This window comes from Siniperca chuatsi, linkage group LG20, assembly GCF_020085105.1.
Source record: "Siniperca chuatsi isolate FFG_IHB_CAS linkage group LG20, ASM2008510v1, whole genome shotgun sequence".
In the NCBI taxonomy this organism is placed as follows: domain Eukaryota; kingdom Metazoa; phylum Chordata; class Actinopteri; order Centrarchiformes; family Sinipercidae; genus Siniperca; species Siniperca chuatsi.
The window spans coordinates 12,558,723-12,578,052 of NC_058061.1; the positions used below are offsets into that span (position 1 = coordinate 12,558,723).

The window sequence follows — 19,330 nt, forward strand, 5'->3', positions numbered from 1 at the left end:
AACCCTAGGCCACCAGGACGCTCCTGAAATGTATTTTCTTTTGTAATCAGCAAAGACCCAAATCTGCACCACATATAAGTCTGTGGATAAAGAATATTCTCAATATTGTATAAAAAAATATTCCTTTCATTCCGATATTCAGGAATGAAAGGAAGAAAATGTTCTGTACTTTTCAAATTTCACAGAATGGGACTGTAATAGGAATCAAGAGGAGAAGCTTTATGAACTCATGAAAATGAGAGACACCAAGTCTGCAGTTATATAGTTTAGCTGCGGCAAGAGCAGCACAAATGTAGTCCATCAATAAATGCTTGTTTTGTAGTAGTGCAATAACTTGCAAAACATGAAATTATTTTATTCCTCTCCTCACGCTGAAGTATTTTGCTCTGTTACATCTCTTTTTCCTCTTTCTCTCCAATCCTCCTACTTCTTCCCCACTAAAATTTCAATTTCCTACTTACACCCACTCGATTCATGCTCATCTACATTTCTCATTCTGCATCCATATCTCCTTTTTTCTCCATCTTTACCTTCACCCCTTCCTCCTCTCCCTATTTCCCTCAGGCTGATGCTTCCAGCCAACATCCCAGCAGACCTCAGCTACAATTGTTATCCATTCCTCCATCCCTCCCTCTCCACAATGGCTATTTGACATGGGTGAAGACCACAATGGACAGGATGCCCACACACACACACACACACACACACACATACACCTGTAGACTGATACATGGGACTACGTGCACACATACAATACAATCATACCAACGGACACAATTACTTGTGGATGGGTCAAAATGCATTTACAGGCATATAGATGCACACAAGATTCCATGCACATGTGAAGTACATGGCGTAGTACAGATAAACACACACACACCTGCGCACACACACAGAGCTCATTATCAAGCCCATGTCCCCCCCCCCCATGCTCTCTAATCATTGCAGTCCTAACTACAGCAAGCTGGGCTGATACTGATAACAACAGAAAAAAACACGCATATACACACAAACCTGTACTACTATACTTGTGAGGATATTTTATCAACTTTCAATCATTCCCTGGAGGTTTACTCTAACTGTAATGTCATCATAATTCTAACATTAACCCTAAAACCAACTCTGTGGTCCAAAAACGAAAGATGTACCTTGTAGCGATAGAATTTTTGAGACAGTGTAAATAAGCACACGCACACACACACACACCAGAAGCACATATTTAGACTGAATGTAGGCTATCGACCATAAACCATAACAGAGCTGTTCAGTGTTTCAGCAGTGTGAAGGGATAGACAGAATTATGAGGATATTGACAGATGTTGGCAATGATATCCTCTCCTCTCTGTGGGTCTTTCCCTTATAGCGATTGTCATTCGTTTGTCTCAATCATTATATTATTTCATTTTTTAACCCATCTCTTTCAGATATGTATGATTCATCATCTTCTCATCTTGTCATCATTCTTTGTGTCCCTTCTCACATGGCTCCTTTTCATTTCTTTCTTTCTCTACTGCAATTCTAGTTCTGTCATTTCTTTTTAATCTCTTTCTTTCTCTGTGTGTCTTTGACCACACCAAACTACAATATCCCACGGAGCCCCCTAAAGATCACTGTGAGAATTTTTTTGAGGACTACTTTTGCATTCCCTCACAATATGTTTTGCGTTACCTCACAATAAATTTTGCATTCTCTCGCAATACTTTTGCTTTACCTCACAATACTTTTGCATTACCTTGCAATACTTTTCCATTCCTTCAGAGCCATATGTCTATTTCCGCTCAGCTGCTCCCGGCGCAGTATATCAGCTCAGTGAATTTTACTTTGAACTGGAAATTAAGTATCCTGATATAGTACTACTGCTCAATAGGCATGCATGGTTATGTAATTAGTGAAGGTAAAAGTAAATGAATACTTAGATCAAGAGGTCTCTCCAGAAGAAAGCAGTATGGTAATCTGCAGGATGCTGTCGGTTTCATTACTGTACTGGAGCCTACCTGAATCTACCTCATAAAGCTAATGTGCTGTATTTGTATGAGTCAAAAAAACAAACAAGAAGGTGACTGAAATGCTGTAAACAGAATCTGTGGTTCTGTCACAGAAAGAGCAGACGGCATTGAACCACTTGCAGAGATACATCAGGAATGCAGACCAATGCAAGTTGGAAAGCTTTTTGCATTTTTGCACAGGGACCTCTGTTCTTTGCACAAAACAAATCAAAGTAACCTTCAATGCTGAAACAGGTTTTGGTAGAAGGTTTGTTGCTATAAGTGTGGAGCAATAATTGATGTTCCTTATACATACAGCTCCTACCCAGAAGTTTGATAATGTTCTAAGGTGAGGTGTCCATAAACAATGCTAAATGCATTAACGTGAGAATCTCCACATAACTTCCATTCCAAATAGACATATGGCTCAGGAGGAATGGAAGAAGAAAAATATTGCAAGGTAACGCAAAAGTATTGCGAGAGAATGCAAAATTTATTGTGAGGTAATGCAAAACATATTGTGAGGGAATGCAAAATATTGCGAGGAAAAGTAATCCTCAAAAATTCCATGACCTTTAGGGGAGCTCCGTAATATCCTCTGTGCTGAGCAGTGCTTTGGTTCTGTCAGGGGAAAGCTGGCCACCATAGAGTGGGGTGAGATGCAATAATCATTTAAATATGGGGATATTGGTGCACATTTTCAGGCAGTCTGTCCTGGAATGAATCTACGGTGAAATAGATGTGACAGTGACGTTCAAAACCTGCTTCGTTTGTCACCTCCACACACCACATGAAGTGAGTGTCAGATTGTTGGTTTTGGAAAGTTACAAAACTTGTCAGACACGGCCCTCACAAATGTAGGAAAGGTGTGTGTTTCTGCAGCTGTTTGACTGCTGTCCTGTTGGTGCCTTACGTGTGTTTACATATGATTCCTCATCATAGATGTTTTGTCTGCTAGCTAATGGTAGGGTTAGCTAACAATAACGGGTCCAACCACTTTATCAGGAAAATTGGACCTTGTGGGTTGGTTATTAAGAACAAGAAGCTGACAGCTAAAGTTATGGATAAGTATTATGTAGGTATCCTTTAATGCCATTACTGTAGCCTTTTATATGGACTTTCCTTGCACTTTATATGGACTTTCATTGGTAAATGATTCCAAATTAACTCATCTGTCAACAATTTGTAAGGATACATTAGGTGTATATATCTGATTCTCTTCTCTCCTCTCAACTGCTTTGATCTCATCTAGGTAGGACCTTTTAAGTCTAGTCTTTTAAGACCACTGTGCTCTTTTGCTTGGAATAAGTAAGAACATATTTAACAAGTAGTGGCCAGTAGCCTGAGCTAGCAGCAATGACCGCTACATGAACACCAACCTAAAATGACAACATGCTGTTCTTTCCTACTGTCACCACATCTTTCACTGTATCTTCCTGCCACCTCCTTCTCCCCCTTTCCAGAGGGTTGCTAATTGACTGTAAGATTTTCATTAGGAGACTGTTGAGTGAGGGGTCTTAACTGCCTGCAGTAATAACCTTTACAGGCTGGCTGGAGCTCTCTAAGTTACTTCTTCTCCTGCTGTGGCCATTTTTCCGTACCGAAAGGCTTAAATTTTCAGTTCATATGTCTCTACAATTTTAAGAGCATGTAGAGACATGCTGGTTGAAATCCAAACAGTTTTCCGATAAGGCACGTGTTACTATTTTATAACATCAGAGCTCTTTAAAATTAGGTTTTTCAAACTGTTGCTTTTGGTCTGTTAAGAACATAACATTAGTGCAGTAGGCTGTAGTTAAAATGTTGTTGTAGTAAACCAATATTGGGGATTTTAATTACAATTTCCAGGTTATGTAACTAATCTATTTTTTCTGTTTCTTATTTCTGCTCAGCACTGTCTGAATAATCGAAATTCATTTTCTGTACCCTCTGGCACTCTCTTTCTCTCTCTAATCCCACATCTCTCTCTCCTACCTCTCTTCATTCTGCTGTACTGGTTCACACACGACCTCTCAGATTTTTGTCACTCCTCTTTTCTGTCAATCACTCTGGTCTTTACAGCTCTCTCTGTATCTCCCAAACTGATTCTGTCTTTTCTGTGTTCAGTCGGCAAGTGTCTCAGCATTTTTTTCCTCTTCTCATGGCCATCTTCTCACCTTTTGCTGTACAGTCTTATTGTAATTGTCAACTGACAGTCAAATGGCTTAGTGTCTCTCAAACTTGAGTGGAGCATTGTTGAAGCACTAATACATAAAACATATACAAGGCAGAGCAGGGAGTGAAAAGGGGCCAGCAATATATACAAGGGCTGTTGACAAAAGAAAGGAATCAGAGGGAAGGTGATATGGAGACAAAGAAGCATGCAACGAGAGCAAAAAAGGAGGAAAAGGGATGACAGTGAAAGAAGATGGAGAAAGAGAACAAAAAACATTGTGTAGATTTGTGTGTTTGAGTTAAAATGGCTGAATCAGGGAAAAAATGGTGACAAGCAGAGAGTCTGTGTATGTGTGCAAATCTAACATCAATTCTGTAAAAATCATTTGTCCAGTATATCTGCATGTCTGTGCGTGTGTCTGTAGACTGATAACATCTTCCTAGATTGACAGCACAAGCTCACATTCACGACCATGCACACTTGCACAGACATTTACAGTAAAATTACATGCTTACATAAACTGTTTTGTAAAGACTTATACTGATAGAATGATGCATCAGTCTATCAGTTTATTCATCCTCTGATGCTCATGTGCATGTGTGAGATACAGTTAAAGATGTAGCGACAGAAAATAGGAGAACAGCATATTGTCATTTTAGGTTGGTGTTCGTGTAGCGGCCATTACTGCTAGTACAGGCTGCTGGCTACATCTTTACAGAGACCTGCTCCATCTACATCCCGTGTCAAGCACTCAACGGGCAGACCGTGTTCTGAGCTGACAGACGGCAAGACTTGAGCAAGATGAATCGAGGACGACTCTGTGTTTACGTCGATGATGCATGGTGCTCAAAAGCAGGCAAAGTGGATGGACACTGTCTCACAAATGTCGAACTTTTTATGTGAAGATGAAAACCATATTATCATCTCTATCTCTATCTGCTGTTTACATTCCATCAGACGCAAATTCAAAAAATGCGCTGCAGAATTATGTCCTGGGCATATACGTGTAGGCTATGTACATATGTATATAAATAACTGTATATATTGTTTTATTTATTATATTTTACTTATTTTATGTTACCCTATTGTAATATGAATTTTATTATCTGTTATGTTCTATGTGTGTAGCATGAAGGGACTACAAACTTTCATTTCATTATACAACCTTGTGTTGTGATAAATAAATTACATTGTACCTTAAATTATAACTATTACAAAAATGATTCAAATGTTTTTTTGATCTGCCACTTCTATGGTTAAGGTTTTGTGTCACTGGTAAAGGTAAGGGAAAGATTGTGGTCATGGTAAAAGAAACCAACATAGAATGTTGGTACTACTCAAACAGTGGGCTGCTGGGTCAAAATCACATGTTTTATTGTTGTTCTTTGTCTCAGATTCTATTTTTTAGACCCCTGTCAAATGCCAGAAAACACTAAGACTACTGTTGTCTTTGTTGGTACTGTGAATTTAGAATACACAGGGGGTTTTATAGTGCTATTTCATCTGCACTTATGAAGCCCGTGATACAAAAAACAGACTGCAGTGAGTTAAACATTTCATCTTTATCCACCTTTGTGTGCTGGTTTGCATTTTGAGTAGTTTTAATGAAACATTTTTATAGCATGAGTGTGACTATAATTTCACATCTTTGTGTGTGTGTGTGTGTGTGAGTGTGAGAGAGAGAGAGAGAGAGAGAGAGAGAGAGAGAGAGAGAGAGAGAGAGAGAGAGAGAGAGAGAGAGAGAAGAGACATCCGGAGATGGTAATGATTGTCCTTGTTATTATCATAAATCAAACCCAAGTCTATTGTGATTACCTTCTCTCTGTCTCTTGAAACCACCCCATTAATTCCCCTCTCTCTCTCTTCATTATCCTTTGTCCCCATTTCTTATTAGACGCTTGACAGCTGTAGCCACATCTACTAATGAACTATAAAGATCCACTTCAGAATAAGAAAATAAGGACTAAAATATGCAACAACCGTGTTGAAAAAAGAGATTCTTGTTGAAAAAGACACTGTTAATGAAGAGATACTTGAAAAGGACTGGTGTGGCATTGTAATGCTATGAGTCAAACTGAACTGTGTGAGGAGGTAAATTTGCTTTCACCGGAAACTTTATTGTCTCCAGAACTGACCAGGCAGACAATGACTAATGTAAAAGCTGCCAGCTTTTTGTTCACAAGCTGCCTGCTCTAGTCTTTTGGCCTTCCTCACTGTATCTCTCTTGAATTCTTGATTGTTATGTAATCAATTGCTAAATGCCTGAGGCTGACAAGAAGGAAGATTATTATTAACCCCACTAGGCTGGTTTAACTCCCCACAATTACGTTAGTATGCCATTATGTAGAACTGTACATAATACATTAACTGCTTCTGTATTTTATTCTTTCTGGCCATATTTTTTTTTCAGTGCATCTATTAATTTGATTATTAATGTCATTACATCTTGCTTTGTCTTTGGAAGTATGAAAATCTGTCAGTTTGCTCATTAGTGTTGTGTGACAGTATATACCCTTCTATCAAAATTTGCCATCACATGTTAACTATCTCAGATGTACAGTATTCATCTATGCTGGGGAAGGAGACCAACATTAAGTGGCTTTAATTGAAAAGTAGCTTATGAAAGCGCACAGAACTTAGACTGTAATAAATTACAGTCTTAGTCCTTGCAGACATGAAGAAAATTAATGAATGAGTATCTGTGGCAGCACATTCCCAGTGGACAGCAGTAGTACAATACCCTGTAAACTAAAAAGGGACAAAAAAACAACACACCTTATGGGAAGATCTGGGAAATAATGGCTACTCGGTGTTGGCTCAAAATATATTTTGAATCATAATGTTTTCCCTGTGTTTATCTTCATACTGCACTGTGGCTATATTTCAATGACCAGACCAAACAGTTGCATGCATTCATGTGACAACCCTATTTTTCAGGCTTAGAAACATTGATATTGGAGGTTTATTATTTTTCAGACACAAGCAGACAGACGCTTCAGCTGACACAGAGAGCTGTCTACCTGCTGTGTCTTGCACAATATCGTTGAATTAATTCCTATAGTTATTTATGCTATAAGTGGCATTTATATTCAAATTAATTAATGAACTGTTGAGCTGTTAATGAATATCTGCTGGATTATAGCCTTAAGGAGTCTGTTGCCATCTGTCCAGCCAATTTGTTTTGCTTTTGTTTTCAATTGTATGCATTATATGCAAGTTTTTTTTTTGGCTTATATTGACGGAAATTAGCTTTTCAATGATGTTTTTGAAGTTCATACTATTCCCTGTGTTGTATAAAGGAGCTGGGTACTGGCTATAAAGATGATTCAAGTGGCAACAGCAAAAGCAAGTTCTCAGCCATACAGCAGCAACAACAGCAGAAGGCAATAAAAGAAAGCAGAAAGGTAAAACATGCGAGAGACACATGTCCTTATATCTACAGTATGTGAATGGACAGATGTCTGTCTCCCAGACTGACTAACTGACTATAAGTATGTGTATCTATCAAGCTAGCTGAATATCTAAAGTGTCTGTCTTTCTGTGTAATTTCTTGTCCATCTGCGTCCCACCTCTTGTCTATTTGAGTCATTACCTGCTTGTTTGCTTCAATCTACTTCAATGTGTCAGCCTGTCAGTTCATCTGCCACTTTAAAGACTTTTCTGCCTAGTTGAGCCTTACCACAGATGGAGAAAAAAAGACAGCGGCCTAGTTGGGAAAGGCAAATCCTTGACCTGAGGCCTGAACGGGAAACAAAGGCCAAACAGTGAAACGGCGCAGAATCTCCACCAGTCATTAATTCACGCCTAGACGCGATATTTCAGTTTGAATCCAAACACTGGATTTCTACTGGACGAGACGCCAGCTACATCACAGGAAATCCTGGCACACAGCTATGACGTTATCACCTCCATAAAGCCGAGCACGCAATGCTGCTCGACGTTTTTCCATTGTAGCCATGGTTACTTCAGGAGACGCTCATGTGAACATTTCCTCCCGAGGAAAAGTCTCAACTCGCTGGACGAGCAAAACACTGTTTTGTGTTTGCTGAACACACTTTTGGATTCTGATTGTTATTCCCCATAACGATTCGGTACCTGCAGAAGGAAAATTCAGGTTTTACCACTTCTTCACGGAGAGAAAAAACGCCGCTGAGCCTCTCTCTCTCCCCACTGAAAGTCGACTGCTGCTCCCTCGCTGCCGCTTGAAGGAATAGTTTCGTCGTTGAAGCCGGGTCCACGCTGTCCGCGGGTTCAACGACAAAACTATGTCAGTATCTAAGCCTGAGAGGATTTCACCGGGCAACCAAACAGATTGACATATCAAAACACTAAGATCACTAGATTTTATAACTGTGTGTTTCTTCATCTAAGCTTCATTGTTGTGAATTACGATTTGCTTATTGTGGGAATTAACGGACCGCTGTGTCCTGTTTTGCTGTGTGTTTTCATGCTTTGCATGTTCCTTTGTGTATCGGTGCCACACTGTTGGACCGTTTAACTGTGTTAATTTAGCCACTGTGGAAGCTAGTAACTGTGCTTTATCAGACCAAAGCCCAGTAACATGGCTGCCGAGTTCCTGTGTGATAAGGAGACAGCTATTGTGCTTTACCACGGCATTTCCCCTATCCCTTGTTCCTCACTCTGTGTGCTTTCTTTCTCCTTACTCTCCACTAACCTACACACCTTTGCACGTACATATACACTTACACACACCTCTGCCATCTTCCTTACACCCCCCTCTCTATTCCCACACACACACACACACACACACACACACACAGACCTTATATGCTTGCTGATTGTTATATGCTTATTGTGTTTAGAACAGACGATAGTGGTTGTTGGCTGAAGTTATTGATTATTAATCAGTGCTAAGGTTAATAAATGCTATTGTATCTTTTAAAGAGCAGTTGCCTGTGGTTATTGTGTGTATGTGTTGTAATAACAGCTGGTTGTGTCAGTGCTCGGATTCACCCTTCACTGTCCACCTTTATTAATGTAAGATAGTACTTTAAATATCAGCATTGTTAGGTGAGACTGTTTTTCGTGTTTGGTTATTGGTCCCTGATCCCAGGTTGGTGCCCTGTAATTATTAAGTCATATTCATATTTTTGACAATATTAATAATTTTCTTAATATTCATAAATATCTTTGATATTTTTGCTAACAACCAAACCTGCCCTACCTGAATCCCAAATGGTGTATTCCAGCAGCACTGTCACTTGTTTTCTGTTTTTTCTCTCAAACTTTTACTGTAGTTTCTCCCGTGTCCTCAGCTTTACTTACTCCCTCCTCTCTTTTTAGTTTCTCTTTCTGAAAGTCACACTCCACATATCTGAATTGCTTCTCTCCACTATCCTACTATCCTACCCAACATCTTCCTCTATCTGTTCTTCTTTCTCTCTTTTCAGTTTCCCATGTCACACTCACTCTCTCTCTCACTCTTCCATACCTCACCCCTCTCTCTTGCTCTCTCCCAGCTGCAAGCAATCTTATAAATAACAACACCATGGTTGTTTGCCATTTGTTGTCACAGTCATAATATTGCCAGGAGCACTCTACGTGCACTTGTCTGTTTGTGTGCATCAACAAAACAAGGTAACCTTCAACTGAATCAGTTAGACATATACCGGATTTATAGAGCCACACATCGGACGTGCTTGTTTTGACATACTTCAGGGGAGGACGCGTTTATCTCATTGTTAAAATGTTTAAGGGCCTCAGGGAGTTTATTCACTTTGGCAGAGACAATGTTTAATTTGATAGAAGATAGTTTACAGCGGATGAAACAGGGTGTTGACTTTATAAACAGATGGGAAGGAAGTAACAAAAGGGGCAGAGATGAAAAGAAGACTAAAATATTTTAAACCAAGTCCAAAGGAGAATACTTGTTTGGAAAATTACATATACAATTTTAATCAAAACAACACTAAGAAAGTATCCAAAAGTAAAAAAAAATTAAAATTGTGTAACTGTAACTTTAAATGCTTAGCACAATTCACAAAATGTATATACATTTTGTGAATCATGCTTTGTGAACGTCATTTTAGTAGTTCACCGTTCCTACAGATTCAACTGATTTTCTTTCAAACAAACAAGTCAACATTTTTTGTATTGCCCAATATCACATACAATGTCCCGATGGACTTTACAGACTCACAAGAACAGTAGTTCCCAAACTGGTCAAAGCTCTCTACAAGTCCCTTAAAAAAAAAATAGCATATCACAATGCTTCAAATACATAATCTAAAGTGCAGATAAATTATAGCAACCTAGAAGATGTGGAGGTGTGGCTGCTTGAAATCTGAGTTGTTTCTGACTTTGCTCTAAATACTGCAAGACAGCAAAGGAGTAACAATTTAACATTTAAAGGAGAAAACATTACATGTTGAACATTACATGTAAAAAAACAATACTTAAGTACAAAGCAACTCAAAGCATGTAAAAGGAAGGCATCTGCTATTATCAAATTGTTTTACTGTTTTCATTTGTACTGTCTTATTATCAGCTTGTCAGTCATCTGTAAATCACTTTCAATTGCACCAACCTGTACGAAAGGTGCCATGCAAATAGTTTGATTGATTCATTCTTGTCTCAGAAAAGCCAGACTTAATTTGTGTGACTTCACCAATCAGAACATGTGAAAAATTTGCAATAACAAATCCAGACAGATTTTTTTCAGATGTGCTGTGTATTTCACAGCTGCGTGCATTAAGTGTTGCTTAGGAGAAGCAGACAAAACTATTTTGTCTGTTCCAAGTGCAAGATTTAAAGATTTTAGTCTTTGCAGTTATGATTTAACACTGGATCAGTTTGCCATCAGTTAACACATTAATCTATTTTAAGTCTATAGCTTCTTTAACTAATTTTTTAAACTAATTTTCTTGTTATTTCAGTCACCTCGATGGCAGACAAATTTGATCGTTGTCTTTCAAAGCTCTGGGTTTGCAATTGTCCAGCTGGCTGATAGTGATAAAAACTATGACCTCCTGCCTGGCTGTCTGTGATTCTTGAACAGTGTGTATTGTATATCAGTGCATCTAAATCTCTTGCCATGGTGTAGTGGTTTTATCTCTGTCTTTGTAATGACACAAGACAAAGCAACATATTGCCATCTTTGATCGCACAATCTCTTGATTAAAAACAAAGCTTTGATGTTTCAAAGTGTTTTGGCTCTTAACTCTCTCACCACTTTCTAATTAGATTCATTAACAAAGTAACAGGCTATGAGGCATTTTAAACAGCACGGGGGGAACCTACGCCTGCATTCACAGATACACAAGCACACACACACAAAGACACAAACACAAAGAAGACACACATGTACATGCTCACATGCTTGCACATGCATAGACAGGCAAGGAAAGTGGTGGGAAGGGTTTGTAGATCTCAATAATCTTTGAAAAGGCAATATTTTCTTTCTGTTCACTTAACCTCATGCTGATAATTGCCACTGGGTGCTGATAACTATTCATGTGTATGTGATACTGACTGCATACTAATTCTGCAGGTGCAATGATGGTCCTACAGTGAGCAAAACGGTTGCTACAATGATTTAACAAACTTCCTCCTCAGCTTGTTAACCATTTTACTAGATCAGAAACCCACAGAGTGAAAATGCACAAACAGCAGGTCACAGTGCCAAAGCTACGCTTCGCTGGTGTTCAGTCTCACTGTGCACAGTGCACTGTGAGCATGTGTGTGTGTGCTTGTGCATGTGTGCAAAAGTGCGTCTGTATGCGTGTCTGTGCATGTGTGTCTGTATCTCAACATATTCAACTTTAATGCATGCGGAACACACAAACCTTGTTTCATCCTGACAAACATGAAGAAAATGTTAGAAATCTCAATTTTTCATAACTCTACTGTGCATAAAATCTCTGCTGAGTATGTCATATAGCTTCTTGTATTATTAAATAATAATTAAGTAGATCAAAATTAAATAAAAAAAACAATGTCTACTGTAATTTGACAATAATGGCAAGGCAAGTTGAAAAACTGTATTATGCATTGGCATTTTGCATTATTGTGGACTTCACGTTGTGTACAATCTGTGAGAACAAAGACAGTTTTGTTTAGACTCTGAACTGCAGCCCATTGGATTAGAAATGAAACACTGACTTTCATCTATCGTCATTCGATGAACCGAGTAGGAAATTGTAGACCTTTTTATACATAACCTTTGAGGGTAAATATTCTACACTGCTCACCCAGTATGATTGTGAACAACCCAAAACACACTTGAAGCTGAAAGTCAGCACTTTAAGCGCAGCGGTTTCATTTGAAATGCAGTTTGCTGGAGTATTGAGCCAAAACAACAAAAATGGGTCACTGTCGTTAGACTAAGCTAACACAGTCATAGTCATACAATACACATAGTTAAAAAAATCTACTTCTAATGCATATTTTACTTCCCGTCTGCTGTAAGTATCTTTTAAAATGCCATGAGTATGATTTGACAGCCTCTCACAAGATTATTTGGTTCTTGGTCTGGTGATCAGGAGTAAGAAAAAGTTTCTCAGTGGGGACTGCTTAGTCAGTTGGAGGTTCCACCAACAAATGTTATTGAATTTCCAGGTTCTTTTGAATTGTTGTGGTTGACTGGCCACCTTCCTCTACTGAGGCCTGAACTTGTCATGGTTTTGGGTTTGTGTTCAGTTATTTCCTGTTTTATTTTGGTAAGAGTTCTCCCTCATGTGTCTTGTAGTTTTCCCCTGTCACTTTGTCGGATCGTCGTACCATGTGTCGAGTGTCAATTCCGCTGCTTGACACAAAATGTATTTATAAGTTCACATCTCATGGGTCCGTGTTTATCTCTGTGACAATTTCAGCTGCTGTCTCTGATACAATGAGATTAGACTGACATTATTTTATTGTGCATATATTATCATTACTTTAGCCTAACAAATCCATCCATCCATCCATGCAGCGCTTGTTCCTTTTGTTTTTTGTCAATCCATTTTACTCTTTTGCTTATACTTGTCAGGTTCACACTTCAAAACTGAAAGCTGAAAATTATTTAAATGCAGTCTGTTGAAGCTCATTAAACCACAAGTACTCTTTGTTTTAAGTACTCTCTTAAATGTTGTAAAAATAAAATGCACAAAGCAACAAACAAATAAATGTAGAATACTTTGTTACTAACTTGTGCCATTAATTACTTATGACTTAGCCAGTTTGCCAGATGGTAAGACTGCAGCTGTATGCATTGCTGTTTGGCACAGTGTACGCCAAGGTCAGAACAGTTGCAAATACAGCACATAATGGCTTTAACCTAACATGCCCTTTGTAAAGTAATGTCACATCCAAAATTCTTTTCAAAGTTAAAGCATCTGCAAATTTTGGATACATTTTTCTTTTGAAATTTGTATAATTTAATGTAGTGATGAATAGCAACTGTACACTTTTAACAGATCCCTTGTTTCACCGTTACTCTCTTTTTCAATAAAGGCATCAATATTACTAATTCAGCTTTTCCCATGGCTACAGGCCTGTCTGTTGAAACCATACAAAATCATTAAGCTGCAATAGTAAGCTCTTAAAACCACACTGGTAGAATGGTTAGCTTTTATTCAATAAAGCTGGAATAATTAATTCAAAGCTGGTAGACTTTTCTCTGTGTGAATACAACATGGAATTACAAGAACAAAAAACACTATCTCTCATACACACACACACACACACACACACAAACACACACTCACACATGCACACACACTAAAATACAGGCACAAAAATATAAAATATAAGGCAGACATGCACATGCACCCAAAGAGACATACAAAAGACAAATACCCACAGAAAGGGACATCCACAGTGCACAAACAAAAATGTGTGCGTGCGTGCATTAATGTGAACTGTGTGTTGATTAACAAATAAAATACAAATACACAGATTCTTAAAATTGCACACTCACATAGACAGTCACACACACCTTTAGCTGGAAGCTGTGTTACATATTCATAAATGCAGTATTATATGGCTGGCTGACATCTCTCTCTCTTGCCTCCAACCCTTTTTCTAAAAATAGAGAGGAGCTTTACTCTGTTCTGTGTAAAAGACAAACCTTGACATCTTGAAATTTTGTCTGTAATAGTGGGAAAATATGTCTGTATTGACAGTGAAGTCACGATTACTCTCAAACAAGCTCATTAGCTTAGTGCTTATGGTGCTCAGGTGTTTGAATAAAGAAAGCTAAAAGCAACTTGTAGAATTGTAAAGAAGATGCATTTCTTCTATAGAATCAAAGGTGTGAGTTTTGTTGAATTTAATATTGAATACAGAGTTGTCACAGAGGCAGCATGAGGCATGACAGATGGCATGTAAGCTATGTGAAAATGAGTTGCATCACAGTAAATGCCTAAACACATACTCTGCATATGAAACTGTGGAATACTTTGACATGTGATGAAGGTAGACAAGAGGAGAGAAATTGGAAGAAATAAAACACAAAAAGGAAACAAAATCTGCAAGAGAAAATAAAAGACTAATGCTATCCCTCTAACAGACAATCAGTTACAAAAAGCTCCCTGTGATTGACTCAAGGTTGGACACTTTCCACTCAAAACCGTCATTTCAAATCATTTGGAAAAATATGATGGTTTAAAAGCATCCTCTCCCGAAATTTTCATCTAAGTCTGATGCAAGCAAATGGAAGGAGACCAATTAATTCCCTCCAACATCATTGTGGGGACAATAAACATAGAGAGGGGCTGATAAAAACCAGGATGGCCGGAAGAAAATGTATTAAGACAGGAAATTAGAAGCTACTGTAAAGTGGAAAATAAAGCCAAGTCAAGACAGACAATGACAGTAACGAAAGATGGATAAGACAGAAAGAATGACAGATCCAGATACAGAAACATAGATAATAGCTGCAGATTACAGGCCAATTTCACTACTGTCCTCACTCACACCCTCTGTCTACCCAGCCAATCACAGAAGAGGAAACCTGAGGTGAGCCCACGACCTCATAAAACATGCACCAACTGGAAGAGTTATAATGACGACTTGAGAGTGTGTATGTGTCTGCACATGGGGTAAGAGTAATTTATTAATGTTGGTTGAGTTCATAGTGTGTGAGTGCTGGGTTTTATTTATTTTTACAGAGTGAATGAAAAAGTGTGTGTAGTGTGTGCGCTGTCTTTACAAAAATATGATATCAATCCTTCACATTTATTGTTGTTTTACAGCTTCAGTGGGTAGACTTTTATGCAGCTAGAGAATGAAGGAAAACACATTATTTTGCTTTGTTTTGAATTAAAAGAACAATATTAGACACTTTCTTTATGATGTTTTTTTTAGTATCTGGCATTTAATGTTTTCTTGTTTTGTCAACAGCTATATACTCTCTATATGATTCTCCACTGCCGAGGGGCATGGTTGGCCATTTTTGCTAAATTCAAATGCACACAAAGGAACTGAAAGGAAATTACATGCATTCACAGACCAGTGGTGAGCACAGAGGAAGTGACCGCCAAATGTGCCCTTTTATGTGTTTTATATTAGTTCAGTGTGAGTGTCTGTTTCTTTTAATACATTTCCAGCAGACGGTGAAAAGTGTGCTGATGCCCCTCAAAGTTGATGCTACTGTACACATTTGTTTTCGATGGAATTCTGAGATTTTTATTTTGAAAACAAACTTGCCAAAGTTCATATATTTTATTTTTATTCTTTTCTGGAATCTTCTTACACTAAAGCACATTATTTGAGTTGTAATCAAAACTGAATTAAGCAAGTAAACATCAATCACGCTGTTCAGACTTAGCACCTTCTGTTTTATTGTGTGTGTGTGTATGTGTGTAGAGCATCTGATTTGAGAAACCAGTTATTAGAACAATTATCTACTGCCCTGTAGTGTGATTTTGCATGGTTGTGTCCCTATATTTTAAATGGTTTATAGTGAAATGTGGTAGAATATGAAGGGCTCTTTGCTTTAATCCATCAGGGAAAGTTAATAATAGATCCTGTTCTTTGCATGTTAAACCTTCTTTTCTTCTCTTCTATTTTAATTACACCTATATTAATGCCACTCATTAATTTGCCAGATGAAAAACAAATCCTCCGTCTTAGTCGGGAGGAGCAACTAAATACTATCCAAAATTTCGTGTGTGTGAAATTGAGATGAATGTCTCTCTCTCCATAGGATTTCCACTCTGCAACAACTAAATGGCGGCATTCCCACCCTTAGACAGCGAGAATAAAATGTGTGTGTGTGTGTGTGTTGTGACAGATGTCACAGATGTTCAGTTAGCCAGACATTTCTTTATCGATAGACATTTTCCTTTATCGTCAAAAAGCTATTTCAAAACCTTTGCATTTAGTAAGTCTTGTCAACAACAAGTCTAGTATTTATTTATTTTCTAAGAAAAAATCACCAGTAAGAGCAGCATCAACCAGAACAGAAATTTTAAGGATTATAATAGCATGTACTGTGTGTGCGTGTGCATGTGTGCATGCGCGCGTGTGTGTGTGTGTGTGTATGTACCTGTATTCTTCCTGAGTGAACACAGGAATGACAGAAGGCTGAAGGACTGTAATCTCAACCAAAGTTGTGTTCTCTTTTGCAGGCTCACCATCATCATAGGCCACCACCACCAACTGTTAATCAAACACACACAACACATGGTCACAACATTCAGTAGATTTCCACATGCTTGCTTGCAACATAGCTGTCTAGTGCTGCCACTGCTCTCAATTCATGCCGGCTAACATTGCAAAAATATCAGTTCACACCATTTTACAGTCTGCTGACAGTGGAGACAGCCAAATAAATTGATGCAGCTAATGCATGACAGGCCGATAATAAACCAAAATAAATGTCTACATCTTTGTTGCCTGGATTCTAAAAGCACATTATTTGCATGGGAATTGGAGAACAGGTTGAGTGTGTATCCCACTGGTGTGCTTATTTTTTCCTGCTTAGCCTTTCTTCTTCATTTAATTGGGGGGTAACCACTGTTAAGAACCCAGGAGAATCTTAATGAGGGACAAACTTAAAGATCAAGATATTGAAATATTGTGATTCCTCCCTCTTATTTAGCCAGGAAATTGTTACTGCATTGTCCTTCTTTATATTCATACAGTAACTCACGCTTTAACCAGGAACCTGCTGAATGCCTAGATAACTCTTAGATGCCTGGAAACGTACTTTGTTGGAACATGTGGTAGTTAATTGCCTTGCCTTAATAGCACAATTACTTTTTTTAACTGCACTGACAATTTAAATTAGTTTAGTTACAAACCTGTTTCTAGCCTCGCCGATTTGCTTATGCATGCAACTACTCCAAAAAATACTACTTTAAAAATACCTACCACCTAATACCTAGCAGTGGTGTCTTTATAATGTGATGCAAGGCAATTAGGTAGACATATGTGACATGTCAATGAGATTGTCTAACTGTGTATCTGTCCTTGTAAAAATGATACCTTAGACAGTGTTTATCTCAGTCATAATCCAAAAATTGTACACAGTGTTGGACTGATTCATTTTGTTTGAGTTATTGGGAGCAAACAAGGTAGAATTAGTCCCCTGAGTGACATCTTCAGAGGACGCTGAATCCTTGTTGTGTTAATTAAAGCCCAATGAAAAGATGAAATTAGCATGGCCCACAGCCCCACTGAGGAGTGCTGCTGGGAAAAAGGCAGTTTTAAAACTAATAAGCTACTGCGGTATACTTTGTACAGTGAATGGGGATTTATAAGAGTGCTCTGTACAAAGACACCTTTATGCACTTAAATGCTACAAGTAAGCAAGTACAATCGGAGATTCATGATCAAATTAACTTTTAATGTCGTCCCAATCCTCCCCCCACTAAATACCAAAATCCAAAAACTACAGCAAAACAGGGATGCAGCAGATAAATCTTCTCCAGTAATGATTTCTCAATTGGACTACAGCTCCACTGCCAATGTTTACAGTCTGAATAGATCAATTTGATTGACTGGGAATTACCTTAAGTGATGCTGCATGCTGTATTTGCATTGTTATATACAGTAGACTCATTGCCACATGGTTATATTTAATACATCGACTACATTACTATCTGATGGAAGTTAATATCTTTCTAGTGAAAGAATCTTTTACTGCTGTTCCACTCCATCATAGATGTACTATGTCTATGATGTAAATAAAAAAAACATTTTGTTGTGTCCCTGGTGCCACACAATTTACAACACTGCAATTCAGCCACCATTCATATTCAGCCAACTTATCCTCCCCATCCCTACATGCTCTTCTGTGCTCTCCGCTCCTTGTGTTTCTTGTGTGTCCTTGGCTCATCTCTACATGTGTGTGTGCGTGTGTGTGTGTGTGTGTGTGTGTGTGTGTATGTCTTCTGGTCTGGCTCCTTGGTTTCCCGCCTGCTGTTGATCACTGGCTCACCTGTCTTCAATCAACCATCAGTCTCCACAGCTTAAATACCAAGTTCACCCACACCACGAACACCAGATCGTTAAGGCTCCTCGCTTAAGAAAGTCAAGTACCTTTGCAAGTGTTGCCAGTTACCTCGTTTGTTGATCCTGTTTTACTTCTGCCTCAGAATTATCCTGTGCTGGTGGTTGCGACTCCTGTCTCCTTCCGGATCCCTACCAGCCTGTCTACCCGTCTCTCCAGCCACACCGCCTTGCTGCCTGAATCCCTGTCTCTGTGAGCTATACCTCTGAGCCAGACATCACGGACCCAACCACCTCCACGCCACGAGACACTGCATGTCTGTATCTACACATCACCGCACACTCCACACTGCAGATCCGCTGCCAGTCCAGGCCTACACTTCACCGCCTACTCTATGCCACGGACCCGTCTGCAGATCCACACTGCACTTGACCAGAGCCGGGTCAGTATACGCTGCTTCAGTCCCTGCTCCTGAATCATCACTGCTTCCCCTGAGCCGCTGAGAACGACCCCGAAGTCACCACTTAGGAGAACTAAAACCCATTCACAGGGATTTCGTGTATATTCTAATAAAGATCGACTTTGTCATTGAAACCTCTCCATCTGTGTTCTGCATCTTTGGGTTCGTAGATCGTACACTACGACAGAACGATCTGGCCAACATGAACCCAGCAGACACTAACCCGGAAGTAGCGCCTTACCATCAAGCGCTAACCAGCCATGGCATCCTTCTCGGACAACATGAGCAGGTTCTCCGGGCTCTGACAGCAACCAGGCCATGGTCATTCAGATCAC

The 19,330-nt window shown here is 38.9% G+C and overlaps 1 protein-coding gene across 5 annotated transcripts in view; it reads right to left on the reverse strand.

The window, feature by feature from the left end:
• The window catches only part of LOC122867308 (protocadherin-15-like), a 176,968-nt gene that overhangs the window by 47,201 nt on the left and 110,437 nt on the right, over nt 1-19,330 (reverse strand). For all 5 annotated transcript variants that reach the window (XR_006375892.1, XR_006375893.1, XR_006375891.1 and 2 more), the window contains one exon: nt 16,628-16,740. Coding sequence is in view for 2 of the 5 variants with exons in the window: in XM_044177952.1 (XP_044033887.1) it covers nt 16,628-16,740 (113 nt within the window). In the remaining 3 variants the exon portion in view is untranslated. The remainder of the gene's footprint in view (nt 1-16,627; nt 16,741-19,330) is intronic.